The sequence below is a fragment of the Microtus pennsylvanicus genome, chromosome 2 (genome assembly GCF_037038515.1).
Source record: "Microtus pennsylvanicus isolate mMicPen1 chromosome 2, mMicPen1.hap1, whole genome shotgun sequence".
NCBI classification, from domain to species: Eukaryota; Metazoa; Chordata; class Mammalia; order Rodentia; family Cricetidae; genus Microtus; species Microtus pennsylvanicus.
Window position 1 is genome coordinate 29,112,132 of NC_134580.1, and position 15,862 is coordinate 29,127,993.

Below are 15,862 nucleotides of genomic sequence, written 5' to 3' on the forward strand. Positions count from 1 at the left end.
AAGGAGGCCTGGAATTTATTAAAAAGAGATTTCTGCTGGGTACAGTGGTGCACTTGGGAAGCAGGTGCATCAAGGCCATCCTGATCTACACGCCAAGTTCAAGGCCAACCTTAAGACATAGTGAGACTGTGTCTCAATAAAATCAAGTAAAAATAGATTTCTAACATAAATTTAAGCATGAGAGAGATGGTTCAGTGATTAAGAGCACTTCTCTTAATCCAGAGAGTCTGGCACCTTCTTAAGGCTTCTATGGTCACTACATGAACCTGGCACACACACAGACAAGCACATCACATATACATATATATATAAATAAACTGCCAGGTATGATGGTGCACGCCATTAATCCCAGCACTTGGGAGGCAGCGGCAGACAGATCTCTATGAGTTCAAGGCCAGCCTGGTCTACAGAGTGAGTTCCAGGACAGTTAGGACTATACAGAAAAACCATGTCTTGAAAAACAGAAAAAGCAAAATTAAGCCACAGGAGGTAGGAAGAGACACTGGGGGAAGAGGTGCTCTTCAAAGAGAGCCCTGTCAGCACCACGGCAGTGGGTAATTCCACTCTCACCACATCTCAAAGGGTCGCCAAGAAACTCTTCCTCCCTTTAATGATAAGTGAAGTTATAGCGTGGCTCCAAAGGTACCTTGGTTAGGATGTAATCAGATAAAACTGTGGCTGGGTGCAGCAGGCTTTCTCGAACTCCCAGCCCCCAAATGATGACACAGAACTTCATATTAGTTATAGATGCTCAGCCTTATCTTATACTTGTCTCACTAGCTCTTATAACTTAAATTAACTTGTTTCTCTTCATGTTTTGCCTTGAGGCTTTTTACTTTTCTTTCTTTCAGTATGACCTACTTTTTCCTGCTTCTTCCAAGTCTGGCTAGTGGTTTGGCTGGTTGGCTTCAAGTGTCTCCCTTTCTTTCGCCCTCTTTCTCTTCTCTCTTATTTATTCTCTCTGCCTGCCAGCCCCACACATCTACTGCCTAGCTACTGGCGGTTCAGCTTTTTATTAGACCCATCAGGTGCCTTAGGCAGGCCAGGTGAAACAGCAGCGCATCTTTACATAAATGCAGCATAAACAAATGTAACACGTATTTGCCTAGTCAAAGTAATATTCCACAACAGCTGGGTCCCCAGCATGGTTCAGTGAGAGAAGGCACTTGGTACCAGGCCTGACTGAGTTTAGTCTCCAGGACCCATATGGTGGAGAGAGCCACTCCCTGACAGCTATCCTCTGGCCTTCACACGTGTACAGAGACATGCACGTGTTCACTCATGCACACACAAAATAAAATGTCGTTTTCTTTCTTTTTTTTAAAGATAAGCATGGGGCTGCAGAGATGGCTCAGATCACTGACTGCTCTCTGGAAGATCTAGGTTCAGTTCCCAGCACCCACATGGTGGCTCATGGCCATCCATAAGTCCAGTTCTACTTATATATACACACAAAATGAAAATGAATAAATCTTTTTTTTTTTTTTTAAAAAGATAAACCATAGACCACAAGGGCTGCACAACGGGGTTAAGACATGTCTTTCACTGTAAATCGGTTTCTTTTGAGATTCCTAGGAACTTCTAGGTTTGTAGTTTAGAAACACAAAAAGGCTTAGGCCATAAGCATGATTCACGGCCATTTTAATGTTTTTATTTTAAATACTCCCACTTAAAAGGAATATTATTATTATTTTTTTTGTTTTTCGAGACAGAGTTTCTCTGTGGCTTTGGAGCCTGTCCTGGAACTAGCTCTGTAGACCAGGCTGGTCTCGAACTCACAGAGATACGCCTGCTTCTGCCTCCCGAGTGCTGGGATTAAAGGCGTATTAATATTAATTATTAATATTATTTATACGTAGGCAACCTTCACATCTAAGGGTTTTTTTTTTTTTTTTTTGGTTTTTTGAGACAGGGTTTCTCTGTGGTTTTGGAGCCTGTCCTGGAACTAGCTCTGTAGACCAGGCTGCTCTAAGTTTTTTAATATTAAATTTCGACTTATTGTGGGCATCTGTGGCTGTATGAAGCGTGTGACCATGTGTAGGTGTGCTCCAGGCCCCATGGAGTGGGAGTACTCCAGGGCGTGAGTGGGAGTGCTCTGGCCGTGAGTGGGCGTGGTGCGTGAGAGTGCTCCAGTCGTGAGTGGGAGTGCTCCAGGGCGTGAGTGGGCGTGGTGCGTGAGTGAGAATGCTCCAGGGTTTGAGTGGGAGTGGATTGGCTGTGCCTAGGAAGTCGGCTTGTCTGCCTTCAGGAATGGTGGACCGGCCAGGGCCTTAGGCCTCCCAGCCACAGCTGTGGTCTCCGCCGCGGCCGAGGGACTTCACCGTGGGCAGCCCTCCAGCTTCCTTCAGGCGCCCCCCGTGGCCTCCCGAGCCCGCAGCTCTCCGGAAGTCCACGACGGCCTCCGGTTGGCGGCAGGGCCCGGGCGGCCTTGCCTGTGTGGGGCGATGACCGGCAGGCACCGCGCGCGCGGGCGTCGGGCGCCGCCGCCATCTTGGGGCCTGCGGGCGCCATGGGGCCGTGGGCGCTGAGGGCCGCGCTGCTGTGCCTGGGTGGCGCCCTCGTGTTCTCCGAGCTCCACACGCCCCACAGGGATGGCCCCACCCCGGCGCAGGAAGAGGCCAGCAAGCCAGGGCCGGAGGCCGCCCCGGAAGAGGAAGAGCCCTTCACGAAGGGCAGTATCTGGTCACGGGCGGAGGCTCGCCTGCGGTCCTCACCGCCTCACCCCAGAGCCAGAACTCAGCTGCTCCCAGACCCTCGGCAGCGTTGCGGGCGCCGAAAACGTTCGGCGCTTAATTGATAAACAAATGTCTGCGTGTTCGTGGCCCAAAGGGCTGTTAGGTGGCCTGTTGAGAATGCAGCTGAGAATTGTTCAACCGGTTAAGTGGCAAGAAATGCATAGCTGTGTCTCTTAATCAATCACAACTTTTGTTTTATGTCAGAGATTGAGCCAGGGGCGTATTTATAAACGTGCTACCTACACACGCTTACCACTGAGCTACGCATCCCCAGCCACTAAGCCTGAAGCTTCACGTGTACACACACACACACACACACACACACACACTCACACACTCACTCACTCACTCACTCACTCACTCACTCACTCACTCACTCACTCACTCACTCACTCTTGAGACAGGTTTCTTACTGTCTGATCCTGTTGAACGTGTACCACCACTGGTCTACAAGGTTCCAAGACCGCCAGGGCTACACGGAGAAACCAAGGCAACGCTGCAGTGCTGCGGGGTCTGAGGCGCTCTCTCCATCACTGTCCCACAAAGGAAAGAGCTGGGCCAGAGAAACTTGTTTCTATGTTACTAAAGTAGTCAAGTATGGCGTGTTTGTCTTAATGCATTTGCCACTGAAAAGTTTAGCTTGCCTCGGATTTGGCTTGCTTTATCAGTGTCTAAAGAGAAAAGGGATTGTGTTAATGTATTCACGTTAGGGAATAACACAAAATGTGGGTGTTTACTCCAAATAATGTATTGCTTTGTTTTTAGGTTGTGGAATAGCACCACTAAGGGGTGCACTGGAAGGGTCTCGGATCATAGGAGGTACGCGAGCTGCTGCTGGCGCCTGGCCGTGGCTAGTCAGCCTGCAGGTTCAGGACGGCGATTTTCTTGTGCATATATGTGGTGGTGCCTTGGTGAGAGAAAGGTGGGTCCTCACAGCCGCCCACTGCACTAAAGAGGCTAGGTATGTATCCCGAGCGCCGCTCCCGTTCTCTCCTAGGGACAGTCTGAAATGGCGGACTAGCATGTCTACCCGTCGTTACATAGAATTGTGTAGATGATGCATTTGTTGAGATGAATTCTTTTCGTTGCTGCCGTTTGTTTTTTGCTTTTCGAGACAGGGTTTTTCTGTGTAGCTTTGGAACCTGTCTGGCTCTGTAGACCAGGCTGGCCTCGAACTCATAAGAAATGACTAAGTCACACATTGGCAACTTTTTCCATGAATACCTCATAGGTTTTGCAGGCCATATAGTTTGTTACATTACTTAGCATGAAAGTAAGCATATGTAAGTGGAAAATGCATAATTAATGACTGTGGCTGTGGTCCTGTAAAACCATACATATATATGTGTATCTGTAAAACATACTCTGTTCATGGCTTGCATAAAAACAAGTCAGGTCAGACTTAATCTTTTATTATTTGAACTCTGGAAGAGATTCTTGGGCCTCATTTGCACCAAGTCATAAAATTCTGTTTTCCTATGATTTCTGTGACCCAAACATAGTTTAAAGGCTAATTCCATGCCAAATCCAGTGACCCTATGGAATAGGACAATTATGACAGACTTTCTGTGAAAGTGCCTCTTTTCTTTTCCTAAAACTATTTTTATGCCTATGAATGTTTTTGTACTGTGTGTCCCTGGTGCCCAAGGAGGTCAGAGAGGGCATCAGTTCCCCTGAAACTGGAATTATAGATGGTTGTGAGCCAGCATGAGAATGCTGGAAGCAGAACCCAGGTCCCCTGCAAGAGCAGTGATGCTCTTAGCCCCTGAGCCATCTCCCTAGCTCAGCAGCTTACTGTCTCAAAACGGTATGTTGAATAATCCAGGCATCTGTCTGCTAGTAAGAGACACTGTTCTGGTCAGCCACGGAGTTCTTGTGTTCTGATCCCACTTAGCTTTCTCCCCTGTGTTGCATCGTGACATTTGTGCTTTTATCTTATACTTAAGTCACGTGGAAAAACACTTAAAACTTAGTTATCAGGCCAATATAAAGAACCCCAATCTAGTGGAAAATCAAGGGAAAGAGTTGCAGTGATCCTGTCTGTAATAAGGACATCTGCTTTCTTTCAGCGACCCTCTCAAGTGGAGAGCAGTGATCGGAACCAATGACCTCTCCCGGCGCCGCTCCCACATCAAGAATATTCAAGTAGTAGCAATCATCACCCGACCAGACTTCATTCTGGAAACGTTCGTGAATGATATTGCACTGTTCCGTCTAAGGAAAGCTGTGAGGTATAATGACTATATTCAGCCTATTTGCCTACCTTTTGGTGTTTTCCAAAAACTGGACCAAAACACAGAGTGTTTTATAAGTGGCTGGGGAAGAACCAAAGAAGAAGGTAATTATAGTCTGAACTCAGTTGATACATACACACCTTCCTGGTTATTGGCAGAGGGAGGGAATCCTCTTACGTATTAATGTCCTTGTGTATATTTCTTTCAGGTGATTGAGTAGTTGACTGATGGTGCTAGGGATCAAATTTAGTGCTTTACATGCACTTAGGAAGCAGTCCAGCATTAAGTTTTGTTCTTGCCCCATTTTATGTGTTTATTTCTTTATTTTTACCTTTTTACCCAAAAAGCTAAAAAACTGAGTTTTAAAATCCATGAAAAAGAAAATTTTTACTTTTTTATTCATTATGGAGAGAGAAATTTCCTGCATAAGCAGAAATATAGAGGAGCCTGGTCATAAACACCAAAGATACTTGAACTAATTGCAGACATTAGGGTGACAGTCGGCGTTTCTGCAGCCCAGGACTCAGAGTTGATGAGAGATCTGTGACAGAAATGCCCCCCTTGAATTTGAAGTTGGGACTCCCTGGGACTGATAGTTCCCTTTTCACTTAATGCCCTGTGCAGGATTAAGCAGGAGGCTGCGTGGGGTCGTCTCACCCATGGAGTCACCAACTGTTCTCCCTGGCGGAAAACAGGAAAGTCCTGTCTTTGTGAGAGCAGCATGCTTGCGGAGACACAGCATGTGTGTGTCTCAGGCTCCTGCCCCCTCATATCCCGCTGCGCCATTCTGTTTGATGGGCCAGTAGTTTAAGGTTGTCCTAGTTCAGTTTCTGATGCTGTGCTAAGCCCCACAATCAAAGCAGTGTGGGAGGAGGAAGGGCTTATTTGGCTTACATAGCCCCATCACAGTCTGCTGTGAGCTGAAGTCAGGCAGGCGGCAGCCATGAAGGAAGACTGCACGCCGACTTGTGCCCATGGCTTCCCACACCTGCTTTCTTGTTTGCTTGATTTTTTTTCTTTGTTTGTTTGAGGCAGAGTCTTTCTACAGAGCTCTGGCTGTCCTGGAGCTCTCTATGTAGGGCAGGCTGGCTTTGAACTCACAGAAATCCACCTGCATCTGCCTCCTAAGTGCTGAGATTAAAGGTGTGGACCACCATATCTACTTCAGTTTGCTTTCTTATTCCACTCAGGGCCAGTGCAAAAGGTGGCACCATCCACAGTGGGCAGGCCCTCCCACATCAATCACTAATCAGGAAAACATCCATTCTTGCCGCAGGCCAGCCTGCTACAGGGAGCTCTTTAACTGGGAGTTCTTCCCAGTGGGTCAGGTGTGTGTCACATTGATACACCCAGCACAGAGAGCACGGATGTCAAGAGCTGAGACTTCATGGAAACAGCGGCCCACACGTGTGATCCCAGAGTCCATGTGATTGGAGGCAAGAGGATCAGAAGTTCCAGGTCATCCTCAGCTATATAAGATTGAACTTGGGCTGTAGAGATGGCTCAGCAGTTAAGACCATTGCCTGCTCTTCCAAAGGTCCTGAGTTCAATTCCCAGCAACCACATGGTGGCTCACAACCATCTGTAATGAGGTCTGGTGCCCTCTTCTGGCCTGCAGGCATACACACAGACAAAATATTGTATGTATAATAATTTTTTTTTAAAAAGTATGAACTCAAGGCTTGCCTAGGCTATGTGAACTCCTGTCTCAATACCTCCCTGCCCCCATTCTCCCTACCACTTCATTCATGCTCCTTTATCAAGCAGTAGCTAGGACTCAAATTTGTCTTTGTGATTCTCGGGCCTTATTCTGCCTTTAACTAGCAAACAACCTGTTCTTGAGAGCATTAAAGACCAGTTTGGAGCATATGAGATCAAGCACTGAGATTTGTTTTCCATTGCACGTGAGCCCAGCAAGTGTGGATTTTATCTTTTATTTTTTTAAAGACAGGGACTCAAATAGTGCAGACTGGCCTTGAACTTACCCTGCTGTCAAAGATAGCTTTGAGGCTGGGCAATGGTGGCAAATGTCTTTAATCCCCGCAGCTGGAAGATAGGGGCAAGTGGATCTCTGGGAGTTCAAGGCCACCCTGGACTATGTAGTGAGTTCCAGAACAGCCATGTCCTTCGTGAGACTGTCTCTCAAAAACAGTCACCCAAATAAGATGACCCAGACCTGTAAAGATGTGCACCACCGTTTTTATTTGTGATTATTTAGACAGTAAAGAGATGGTTTTGGGAAAGACTTTGTAAATTACTGTTTTTCTTGAGCACTTTTGAAGGAAGCTAAGGAAAGTAATGTAGTATAGGAAAAGAACATGCACAATAGAGTCGTAGTCTTAAATTCCAGCCTTACCGTGTTCCAACTCACAGAGCATGGGCATTGACCTGATAGCATACATTTTTAATCCCAGCACTTGAGAGACAGAAGCATGGAGATCTCTGAGTTCAGGGCTAGACTGGTCTACTTAGCAAATGCCAGGTTAGCCAGGACTATATAGAGAACCCTTTCTCGAAAATAAACGAACAAAACTAACCAAAAAAGAACATGATCATCCAAATGAATTTTTAACAGTTATTATAAAATAACAATATAAGAGTAGTTCCCATTCATTCATGACTAGGTGCTTAATAAAATACTCAACACTTGCCAGGCAGTGATGGCATGCGCCTTTAATCCCAGCACTTGGGAGGCAGAGGCAGGGGGATCTCTGTGAGTTCTAGGCCAGCGTGGTCTACAAAGTGAGTTCCAGGACAGCCATACTCTGAAATGCACCATAACACGAATGAATATGGTGAAGATTAAGGAGCTTACATTCACACCCGAGTTACACAGCTAACTACTACAGGCAGTCAGCCAAGCACATGCCATTTGGCTTCAAGTCAGCTTCAGTCTTACCTTGTCTCCTCTCTATTGTGTGACCCATCGCAGGGCCACAGAGCTTCATGATCTTCACGGTGAGAGCAGTGACAGCATCAGGCAGTTCAGATAAAGCTGGTGGTCCAACATGGAAACCACAAACACACCTGAGCCTTCCCACCCAGCAGGAAGGACACATAGGACAGGAATGGCGCATACGGGACAGGCAAGATGGCTCCAGTGGGTGAAGGGACTTTCCAGGCAAGACTGACAGGCCGAGTTTCGGGGGAGAACCGACTCCATAAAGCTGACCTCTGCCCTCGACACCTGCACCATGGTGTGCACATACCCAGCCCACAATAACAAGAAATCTTAAATGGATGGAGCCCAGTGGAGATAGGAACTTGGGAGGGAAACTGGAGCACAGAGGTAATGCTAAGCTTGAGAGTTTGCCAAGCCGAATGGAGCACTGATTCTATGGTTTTATGGACTCCAGGGAAAACAAAGAGCCAACCTGATCGGGGAGAGATGCCCATAAAACTGGAGCCCCATGACTCATAACGGCATGGAGTTGCCACAGCCACAGCACAGTTCCAATATGACAGGGAGACTGGAAGCATCGTTACACTCGGCTCATGTTACATGGTGTTCTTTGGGCTGCTTTGCTACACATGCAGTCCACCATGTTGCAGGAGAAAACGTATCCTCAGAGAAACTCTGTAATGAACAGCACTCTATCTTATAGCCCCAGAAACTATATAGCTATGTGAGAGACAGTGGGGGAGATTCAAGGCGATAGTAACCTAAAATATTTGGGACCCAGGGAGATGGCCTAGTAGTTAAGAGCACTGGCTGGTTTTTCAGAGGACCCAGGCTCAAGTCCCACCACCCACATGGCAGCTCACAACTGTCTGTAACTCCAGTTTCTCAGGAATCTGATGCCCTCTCTAGCCTCCACGAGAACTTTATGCACATAGTATACAAACATATATGCAGGCAAAACACCCATACGTGTAAAATAGTAATAAAAATAAAATCTAGAATGGAAAAGCAGGCAGGAATGGTTTCATTAATATAAATTAGACCAGGTCAAATAAAACGATCAGAATGCTGAGGAATAATTTTGAGGAATATTTTATAGTAATAAAAGGTTCAATCCACTAGAAGAGGTGGTAACTGTAAATACACAGGACCAAATAGGGAAGGTCTCGATACTGTGACAGGTCTCACTATGAAGCCCAAGCCAGCCAGTACTCCATCCTCCTAGCCCAGCCCCTCCTTGCTGAGGTCACAACTTGTGCAGCAGAGCACAACCCTGTCCTGTAAACAAAATGAGCTGGGTAGTGCTGGCACATGGCTTTAAACCCAGTCAAAATGTAGCATCATTAAGGAGGTCCACGAGACCCTGTAATAAAGGATACCAAACGTTTATTGGAGAGCACTCAGTAAGAAAGCTGCTGCCTTCTCTGCTCTGTGGGTACTGGCAACTACAAACTGAACTCTGACCAACCAAGTGAGAGGGAAAAGGACTAGCGTACTTCCTGTCTGTGCTTATAGTACATCAGACCACACCATCATGGTATCCAGAAGGCCATTGGCTGGATGAATTTTTACAACACCTCTCCCTTTTGTCTAAATAAGAGGATTCTAAACCTACAGCAAAACTATATACTATAAGAACAAATATCAAGTATTGTTCAAGAGAAAGAAAAGGCAAAAGCATATAAAAACAGAATTATAACCAACATGAACAACATCATGCAAGAAACACATACTAAATGTCCAGTCTAAGCTAATTAACAAATAACAGAGACTATTTCAATAGTTGTACTATCCTGAGGAGTCTTGTAGTAAAATATCTTGGCTCAGTTATGAGAGGAAAGTAGCTATGACTGTCTAGTCTTCAACCCCATCAAAGACTTGAGAAGGAAAATAATGTTACCTGAATAAGCAGGAAGTGCAAACAAACAATTTCCAAAAGGGGTAAGAAATGACAGAGATAGCTGGCTACCTGGGCAATCACCCAAAATCTCATTTGTAAGGTTGGGACAACTAGAGTATCTGACAGACCATTTTCAGAGGCAGGAAAATTCAAAAGACTGTTCTACCCTGTCTTGGCAAGGTTTGACTATCATTTTTTGCTTGTATCCTGCTTGTCCAGTTTTGACAGTAATCTAGGCAAGGGCAGTTCTTTTGCCCAAAGGCCAGTTTCATCAAGAAGAAAACAAGTTCCAAGTGGAGTGTCTTCGGTGTTCAACATTCTCTGGGGAATAGATCAGTGCTGCTAGGAGCAATCATGTCTCATGTCAATAGAATCCTGAGTTACTTAAATGCCATATTCTACAGTTCTTTGAAGTGTTTGAAGATAACCTATCTATGTGGAATACAATCTCTGTGCATCTAGAAAACCTGAATACTTTAACTTATATAGTCTAACTATAAGTATGACAAACATGGGTGACTACTGACCTATAATTCTTAATACCTATATATCTCAAAGGCTAAGGCTTTACATTATAAAAATAAACAATCTTTAAACAGATGTACATCAAAAGAGGACAATGACCACAAAATGTAAACAATATATATATAAGTATATTGATCAGAGATAGAAATATATAGTGCACTATGATAAACATATCCTAAAATTGCATCAATATACAAAATATCTCAAGCAGAGGTAGAAACATGCATGCATACAATATGACAAAATAATTTTGAATAGGTCCACAAATATTGTAGACAGAAATAGGAGCATATTCAATATAACAAATATAATTTGAATTTCTATCAATATACAAATTATCTTAGGAGTACAAAGATATTTTACATATGTATCTGGGCAGAAGCAGGTGGATCTCTGTGAGTTCAAGGCTAGCCTGGTCTAAAGAGCGAGGTCCAGACAAACCATGTCTTAAAAACAAACAAACAAAAAAAGCAAAAACAAGAACCAAAAAATGAGAGAAATGAAGAAAGACAAATACCCACAGTGTTATACTCAAAGGGGTTCAATAAAGTTTTGGTTTCTTTGGGGGATTTTGGTTTTTTTGAGACAGAGTTTCTCTGTAGCTTTTGAGCCTGTCCTGGAGCTAGCTCTTGTAGACAAGGCTGGCCTCGAACTCACAGAGATCTGCCTGCCTCTACCTCCCAAGTACTGGGATTAAAGGCATGCACCACCACTGCCCTGCTGAAGTTCAATAAAGTTTTATTTATGGGATCACTAAGATGGTTTAGTGGGAAAGGGTGCTTGCCCTCAAGCCTGATGGTCTGAGTTTGGTCTTTGGGATCCACTCGGTGGTGGAGAAGACTGACTCCATATGTAAGCACATGTGCACATTCACACACAGCGACAGTTCTGATGTTGTGTTTTAGTTGCATGTAATCAGCTTTGAATGCTTGAGATAGAATTGAAGAAGTAGGAAAGAAAACTGAGTCATTTACTAAAGTTATACAGGGCCCAAAAGAAACCTTGACTGATTTCTTACAAAGATTGACTTCAACAGTAAATAGAATGATACCAAACTCAGAAGCTAGACAAATAATTGAATTTCCGGCTTTTGAAAATGCTAATTCTCAATGAAAAAGGGTAATTAGGCCATTAAAAGCAAGATTAGCACTCTTGGAGGAATGAACCTGAGATGCAGTCAATATTGAATCTCATGACTGTGATGATACTTGGATAGGAGAGGTGATTTCCAGAGGTTTGAAGAAAAACTGAAATATCAGGTGTTTCAATTGTAGTAAACAAAGTCATCTAAAAAGGGATTGTAAACAGGGTGTTCCTAGAAACAGTGTTTTTTTTTCTAAGCATAATCCAAATAGAACACCTCCCTTCTGGAGTGTGCAGAAGGTGTGGCAAGGGTAGGCATTGGACTAGTGAATGTAGATCAACAAGGGACAGTCAAGGTAACCCTTTGTCATTGGGAAACACCTGGGGGAGGGGTTCTCACAGGCCCTCATGCCAAATTTAGTTCAGTCATTTCCTGTCATCATGGAGGAAACTCCTCAGAGCAATTAAAGGACTTAATGCCTATTCTAAGAAACCATACTGCTCTGGATAATAGAACAGTTTAGAAGATGGAACAAAAATTTCAGGAGAGGGGCTGGAGAGATGGCTCAGTGGTTAAGAGCATTGCCTGCTCTTCCAAAGGTTCTGAGTTCAATTTCCGGCAACCACATGGTGGCTCACAACCATCTGTAATGCGGTCTGGTGCCCTCTTCTGGCCTGCAGACATACACACAGACAGAATATTGTATACATAATAAATAAATAAATATTAAAAAAAATTTCAGGAGAAACCAGAACAAAAGAGACCTCTTGATTAGATGAGGTGAGTTCATTAACCAGTGTCACCAATCTAAACTAATTTATAAGACGAATAAATGTTTTTCATTTGATTAGATATAACTTACCAAAAAGGAAACTCCCCAAAGTTAGAGTTGGGGAGGGTTTTGTTTTTGTCTTTCAAGAAAAATAAAAACAGCCATCTTGAGGAATTTTAAGACTTTTAGACAAATAAGCATTCAAAGAAGAAAGGAAAAATTACCAAGGAAAGGGATAATCTGACCTAATAATCTCTGAAGACTCAAAAAGATGATGAGATTAAACAATGACGATTCCACTGGGACTTTGATAACACCATTTAGCTGAAAACCACCATCTAAAGACCGACTTTGGACTAAAAACCGCTCAGGAGCTTTTGAAGGTGACTAGCTGAGATGATCCAGCCTTACACACTACTCAAGCCAGGATTTGAGACAAGCCCTGCACCTCCCCATTATTCAGAGACTGAACAACAAACAATATGCCTACCTCTCCCAGGACTTGTCAGTTGACCCTAAAGATGCCATCACCAGACAGCAGGAAGTAAATTTAAGAACACAACCCTGACATTCCCAAGTGGGGTGGGTGGCTTGTGGTCATTCCATGGTTATGGATATTTGTCATCCTTTAGAGTGGTTGGTTACAAGTTGTTATTGGTAATGGTCAGAAAAAAAGTTAAAAGGAGATTAGATTTAGAGTTCTTGTTTTGAAAAGAAAAAGGGATGTATATATATATATATATATATATATATATATATATATATTAGGATGTAGGATGTAAGGGTAGATTATTGAATCTACTCTGAAAAGAAAAAGGGGGAATATAGAGATAAGGTAAAAGGTAAGTTATTGAATCTACTTTTAAACCAAAAGAGCAACTAATCATCTTAAATATTTTACATTGGTATAGATTTTGGTATATTGATACAAATTTAAGATTATTTTTGTTGGAACATACTGTATATACATTTCTAAACTTGTTAAGGTATTGTACCTATGCAGCTCATTTAACAATATAAAGCAAGTTTCTAATGCTTGAAAGTTATTATTACCAACTATTTAGGATAAGAAGGAAATGCAAGTTAGTAATTATTATATCTATTACATATATAATAGATATATTAATATATAACCTATTACAATTGAATTTGTAGTCATATTAGGTATGTTTTCAAGGTCAAAAAGATATAGATATAGGTGGTCTTCAAACACTTGGCATTTAAGATATTTTAATAACCTAAGTTCTTGGTCGGGTGGTGGTGGTGCACGCCTTTAAAATCCCAGCACTTGTAAGGCTGATCTCTGTGAGTTTGAGGCCAGCCTGGTCTACAAGAGCTAGTTCCAGGACGGGTTCCATAGCTTCAGAGAAGCCCTGCCTTGAAAAACAAAACCAAAAACACAAACAAAAAAAATAACATAAGGTTTTTTGTTTTGTTTTGTTTTTTGTGAATATGAGACATGTCTGTTCCTGGAAGCATCATCAGAGAAGATGATGGACATCAAAGAAATTCCACATGGAATTTACTTTCTTTGTGGCAGAAGTAAAATACTGGGGCTGGAGAGATGGCTCAGTGGTTAAGAGCTTTGCCTGCTCCTCCAGAGGTCCTGAGTTCAATTCCCTGCAACCACATGTGCTCACAACCATCTGTAATGAGATTTGGTGCCTTCTTCTGGCCTGCAGGGATACATGCAGGCAGAACACTGAATACATAATAAAGAAATAAAAAAAAAGAAGTAAGCTACTGGGCAAGAAAGTGCTCTTGCCTTGACTGCTGACAATATGCTGTCCAAATTGGACAAGCAGGACACAGGTGAAAGTGACTGCCAAACATTGTCAAGACAAGGAGAGACAGCCATTCAGAATATCCTGCTTCACAGAAAAGTATGTCAGATATGCTAAGCCTGTAGGCTGAAGATAGATGCCCCAACGTTGCAGAGGAACTTGGGGTAACTGTCCAGACTGACAGCTGTTTCTGTCATTTCTCGCATTTTTTGGAAGTCACTTGCTTGCACTCCTGCTTAGTTAATATTATTTCCTTCTCAGGTCTCTGATGGAGTTAAAGACTAGATAGTTTCCTTGTTACCGGATTCAGAAAAGAAATTCACTAAAGAGGTTAAAGTGTATAGAGTTGAGAGACATTGAAAGATAGTTTTTGTAATGCAAATTAGAATAGAAAGTGAATTAGGGGCTGGGAAGTGGTGGCACATGCCTTTAATTCCAGCTCTTGGGAGGCAGATCTCAGTGAGTTCAAGGCCAGCCTGGTCTACAGAGTGAGTTACAGGACAGCCAGGACTACACAGAGAAATTCTGTCTTGAAAAACAAAACAAAACAAAACAAAAAAAGTGAATTAGGTACAACCTTTTGGACTCACCAAAATAGGGTAGATAATAGAGTATTTTCTCTGAATTTGTCACATATTTATGGGCTTGACATTGTTGAAGTTTTTATTGCTTGTATATATTATACATAGTTATTGTACTTATTGTATATAGTTTTTCTTATATTAGTTATAACGTTTTTTTTATTTTAGACAAAAAGGGGGAAATGTAGTGATATTTTATTTGTGCTCTAACAAATAAAGCTTGCCTGAAGATCAGTGGATGGAGCTAGCCACTAGTTAACCATAGAGGCCAGGCAGTGGCACACACCTTTATTCCCAGCACTAGGAAGGTGGAGACAGGATCTTATCCCTTCCATCTGAAGATTCAGTAGAGGTAAAGAAGTCTCTGTTGGGTCTGGCTTCTTCTCTGATCTTTTAGCTTTTGCCCCGGTATCTGACTCCAGATTTTTATTATTAAGATCAACTAGAATCTGCGCTATAACTGCCTGTGTATATAATATTCAACATGCTGTGGTTACAATTAGCCACAAAACTATTGTGAAATGAGTCGAATATAACCAAAGAATTATCTGTTTGTATTCCAAGCCCTGAAATAGTTAGAAAACCTGCCAAATGGGATGAGGAGGGGGACATTTCTTCAAAAATGTGTAATGACGACAATCACTATCCTGGATTTGCAATCTGAACCATATCAAGTCTACCAAGACCTAGATTCCAGCTGAGAATTTAAACAGCATGGCGCTGTCATCCCTAGGCAGCAGATCAAGTACAAGTCATATTTATAAAACTCCAGTTCTAGCTAAGACTTCGAAGGATTGCTTCATAGAGGTTAATGACAATGAATGGATCACTGTTTTGTTTTGTTTTAAATCATTAAAACTTAGGGAAATCAGGTGCCATGAGTAAGAGACATAAGAAAAAGACCTTAAAGCATTCAGATACCACAGTCTTCAGGAAACATTCAAGAGATAAGAAAGGAACCCTGGAGGACACAATACCGGAGCTGAGGGAGGAAGAACTTCTTCAGTGGTGTAGCCACTGGTCAGGTGCCCACGTAAGCAACCCTAACAAACTCATTAGGTCACAAAAGAAAGGGACATAAGAGTGAATGTGGGGGATAATTGGGAAGGGGATGGGGAGGAGACAAAACAAGGTGATGGGGTGAGTATGATCAAAATAGATCATATACATGTATGACATGTCACAATGTAGCCCACTATTCATTTTTTTAAAAATATGGAACGCTTCATGAATTTGCATGTCATCCTTGCGCAGGGGCCATGCTAATCTTCTCTGTATCATTCCAATTTTAGTATATGTGCTGCTGAAGCAAGTACCCACTATTGATTTTAATACATGAAATTAA

At 42.9% G+C, this 15,862-nt stretch overlaps 1 protein-coding gene and 1 non-coding gene across 2 annotated transcripts in view; one reads left to right on the forward strand and one right to left on the reverse strand.

Moving 5' to 3' along the window:
* Positions 1–2,344: 2,344 nt before the first annotated feature.
* Positions 2,345–15,862, forward strand: part of Tmprss12 (transmembrane serine protease 12) — a 30,099-nt gene continuing 16,581 nt past the window's right edge. Inside the window, exons 1-3 of the mRNA XM_075963563.1 lie at positions 2,345–2,672; positions 3,501–3,696; positions 4,805–5,073. Of these exons, the coding sequence (XP_075819678.1) occupies positions 2,510–2,672; positions 3,501–3,696; positions 4,805–5,073 (628 nt within the window). The 5' untranslated portion in view covers positions 2,345–2,509. The remainder of the gene's footprint in view (positions 2,673–3,500; positions 3,697–4,804; positions 5,074–15,862) is intronic.
* On the reverse strand, positions 15,727–15,833 carry LOC142845358 (U6 spliceosomal RNA). The gene has a single exon (XR_012909904.1). It is a non-coding gene; the product is annotated as a U6 spliceosomal RNA (small nuclear RNA).